Genomic DNA, 4,220 nt, shown 5'->3' on the forward strand with positions numbered 1-4,220 from the left:
TTCGCCTCCTGCTTCTTCTTGGGGGAGCGGGCCCTAGGTAGCGGAGACACCGACGTCTCCTCCGGCTGGGCGATGCTGCGGTTCCTGAGGGTTCGACCACAAAAGTTCTCATCCAATCCATTGAGCCCCACTGACGACCTTGTGACGCGCGAGGAACGGGACGCGGCCATACTACGGCGGGTGCCTACTGTCTCATCATCCTGGTGCTCTCTCCTCTGCAGCAGAATGTGGGCACCTGCAAAACACACACAGACAGATAACACGCACTTCATTAAGTCAAGATAATCACTAAAAACAAAAAAAAAAGAGGTTGAACCTTTTACAACTCCGTGGTTTCACCGCAGCACTGTCTTCGCAACGGCTTTATGTTTGATTGGTTTCACTGGGCGGTCGTGATACAAATTAATGCGTGAACAGTACCGGGGGGGTGTTTCAAACCAAAGCGGTCGCCGAAAGGCCTTTACTAAATGCCGCTCGGGTCATTTCTCAGCTCCCACCGGAGAGAGGTATTGATTTCTCCTGTCGCTGTAGCTAAGCAACACCTTCTGTCCACGAGCACAACGAGACGTCTTCCCCGGGCCGCACAAATTACAGACGTTCCACCTGCATTTAAAAAGGTGGAAGATAAAACAGGAAACTATAAGGTCAGATCTTCCGTCCCTCCTAAATGACCAATCACAGTCTCCTCTGCCACTACACAAATGTCACAGCGTACAGGCTCGTCCGTGTAAAGAAAACTGCATTAAAACAAAAAAATAATAATCAAATAAACAAGCTATAGTGCAGAACTGTGTGTATGTTTCAGTGAGGGCGTATTTATTTCTTCCCTGCAGAGATTACTGCTTATTTCTGTCGCGCAAAAAAATAAATATGGCTCACTGGTTGACTGATTTCTGACACAGAAGACACACGGTACACAGATAACGCTGCAGGCAGTTTATCTCTTCGTAACAGGTGTGCCAGAGGACCAACAGGCTGCAATCCCTCCACAACTTATCAGAACGTACAAAATAAAACCTAAAACGCTCCGACAACAAGAATCCCACACGAGGCTTACAGGCTTAAAGTGTGGACGACCATGAAGGCTTAGGACATGACGATTCACTTCCTGACACAGTTTAAGGCACAACAAAGCCTTCCCAAGCTCGCTGTGTGCTGCCTGAGGTGTCCCGCAGATGAAGGACATTACTGTGCAGCGGAACAGAAGTCCTGGCTTACCGTGTGAGCTGGAAAATGAATACAGAATAATGAGCACTCAATCTTGGATATCTTATTCTGTGCTATATAATACGTTTCACAGATAACGGGTAACGTCACGGACGGCAAGTTATAACCTAATCGAGGTCGGACGATCCGTCGTTTCACTCACAGGAACACCTTTACATACAGGTTGTGGAGTAACGTGGCTACAACAGAAGACACCACGTGGCTGACGGTTCACAGAAGAATAAATCAGAAGTAGCTTTCACATAAAAATATCACCTCGAGTAATAGAGAGTACATTAGGGCTGCATCAACGATAAGGAAACATAAACAAAGATGCTTCGTTTTCCTGACATTAAAGCAGAAATTATACATACATTCTTTTAATATTTCAGCAAATGAAAAAGTAAATACATAAAAGAGTATTCTAAGATAAGAGAAATTGAATTGTATTCTTTGTGAGCCATTTAGTCCACATGAAGATCTTACAGAGATCCATCTTCACGTCCAAGAATATAAGTCCGTGTATATCCTTCCACATGTAGAGACTGAACAGAAATGTGCACATACAGATCAATATCCACACGCATAACCACTTCAACTTCCACTTATAATCCTATGCTTACTTTTTATTTCTATTATTTCCATCAAGAAATTAGACTTTTTGCAGGCGCACGAGGATCCGCTCGGGTCCGAGTCACGTAAATGTTATTATCAGAGGATTAACGCATAAGATCCGCGCGGACAGCCGCAAACCGAACCACTACACTGTGGGGAACGCGTCCTCCAGAAACCCGTATGAACAGAACCACTACACTGTCTGTGTGCACATCCGAGCCTCGACTCCACCATCAAACAACTGGTTTTAGTGTGCGACTGTAAACCATAATCATCCTCAAGCTTTAATCTTTACATTAGTTAGTAAAACAGTCATCTGTGTACATGTAGTGGACGAAAGTAAAGACACACACACACACACACACACACACACACTGAAGTACCCTCTAGATGATAGCTCCAAATAATAAATCTAACAACAGAGGACAATAAAAGGGGAGCTGGTAAAGGTCGTATTAAAGGGACATTCAGGGGGAGAACACTCACATGGTGTCCTTTAGCAGAAGATGAAGATGAGACAAAGTCACAGCAGCAGAGAAATGATTGCATCAATTAACATTGTGGACGTGGTGCTCGTTCACATTAACTCCAAGTACATCAATCAATCACACTGATGTAAAAGCTCCTTTCCCTACTGTGCTAACACATCCCAAAAAACACACAGAGGCTACTTCTGCCAAATAAATACATTTTGATAATCTTCCTTCGGGGAGTTAACGTACTAGTCACCTGGAACAAGCGCTACCACATGCACGTATTACTCGCACTCCGCTGAAGACTCCAGCTGAGGACGCTAATGTGATTTGTCCATGCGTAAAATAAAGAGCGAGAAAGAAAGAAACACAGAAAAGGGGGAGCGGGCAGGTTATTCAGACGGAGCACTCACCCTTTGACTCAAATTGAGTCAACTAATTAAACCTTCTCATCTGACCTACTCTCAAAAACTGAAAACTAATCACTGCTTCAAAATTACAAGGGCTGCAGTTTAGCTGAACAACTATAATATGGGGGAAAAAAACTCTTTCTTGTCAGAATAATTAACACGTTAACTTGTTGGCAAGGCCTCAATTAATAATCAATCAATAAGCTTTCAGTTGCCTGTTGGAAAAGAGTTTTGCGGCCATGAAACAATAAAAGTTGTGAGTACGATGAACATTAAAATAATAAAAGGAGGATTAAAGAAGCAGGAAAGAAATCAGTTTAACAAAATTAATGTATTATTTTCTGACTTTTGCTCAGTTTTTAGGTTAATTTCCTCACGAAATACTCAACTCACGTCAACACTGAGTCCGTAATGTCTGACGAGGAGTTACAAGTGGACATTTCTCTGTTTTATGGGTCAAAAGCCTGAAAAAGAAAAAGGTTGTGAAGCATTTATGTTTCGCTCTCCACTGTTGGGGCTCAGTTAGTGAGCCGAACAGAAACGTTATATATTTTTGCAGGTTATCTTATGCGTCATATATCAACATTTAATATAAAACAAAAAGGCCCAGTGTTTAGGATTTAGTGGCATCTAGCAGTGTAGTCGAAGACATACTGGACTGTAGCTATAAAAAGCTTTTTCTAAAGGTAACAAAAGCACAATAATTCCTACATTCAGGTGATTATACACTAATTAAAACATTGTTATGCATGCTGTATGCCATTACTCCCAATAGATCCTCCTAAATGTTGCACAGCGGAGCTTTTAAAATGTGACAACTCCCATTAAATACGATAAAACTGAGATCACAATACACCTGCCTTTAGTACAAACTTACTATTCAACAGTAGCAAAAGGTTTGAGTGAATCACAGCTTAAACACACTGGTTCTGACATGGTGGCAGGTGTATTATATATATATTAGTGCAGCCACACACACACACACAGGACCACATGTGTGACTGTAATTCACAATAAAACCACTTCCTGTTCTTCACTAAAGCTGTTTGGTTGTGAAGTTGTGTTAACACGTGCTGCTTGCACTGCTATCACCACGACAGACGAGTATTTAAAGGATGGCTCATTTAATATAAAACTTTCATTGATATATTTCTTAAAAAAAAGAGGCTGCAAACTCCACACACACACACACACACACACACACGTAAACACACCATACAAGCGCAGTGCTGTTGTTGGGTGAACGCAGCTACAGCTACCCGTCCCGTTACGTAAGTTTTAGGGTGAGAATTTGTTGTTGTTTTTGTTTAAATGGTAAACAAACAAGCTCTATGTTGTTTTACCGTCGTGTTGGGCCGCTCATCTCTTGTTGCTGACCTGTAGTTCAACACTTCCTCGGGGGTTGGGGGGTTGGGGGGGGGCCTACTGCCGTATAAAATCCACGGACTGGTGTTTGGTACACATGCCGATGAGAAAAGCTCAAAATCCCAACACCCCCCCCCCCCCAACAAAAAAA

General features: G+C 42.5%; 1 protein-coding gene across 1 annotated transcript in view; it reads right to left on the reverse strand.

Annotated features, from left to right (window-relative positions):
• The window catches only part of zzz3 (zinc finger, ZZ-type containing 3), a gene marked incomplete at its 3' end in the record, with an annotated part of 17,048 nt that overhangs the window by 12,298 nt on the left and 530 nt on the right, over window positions 1-4,220 (reverse strand). Inside the window, 2 exon segments of the mRNA XM_035670482.1 lie at window positions 1-2; window positions 5-235. The exon segment at window positions 1-2 is cut by the window's left edge and continues 1,146 nt beyond it. Of these exon segments, the coding sequence (XP_035526375.1) occupies window positions 1-2; window positions 5-170 (168 nt within the window). The 5' untranslated portion in view covers window positions 171-235.

Source organism: Morone saxatilis, unplaced genomic scaffold (assembly GCF_004916995.1).
Source record: "Morone saxatilis isolate NCDOM2014 unplaced genomic scaffold, NCSU_SB_2.0 Contig23, whole genome shotgun sequence".
Classification (NCBI taxonomy): Eukaryota; Metazoa; Chordata; class Actinopteri; family Moronidae; genus Morone; species Morone saxatilis.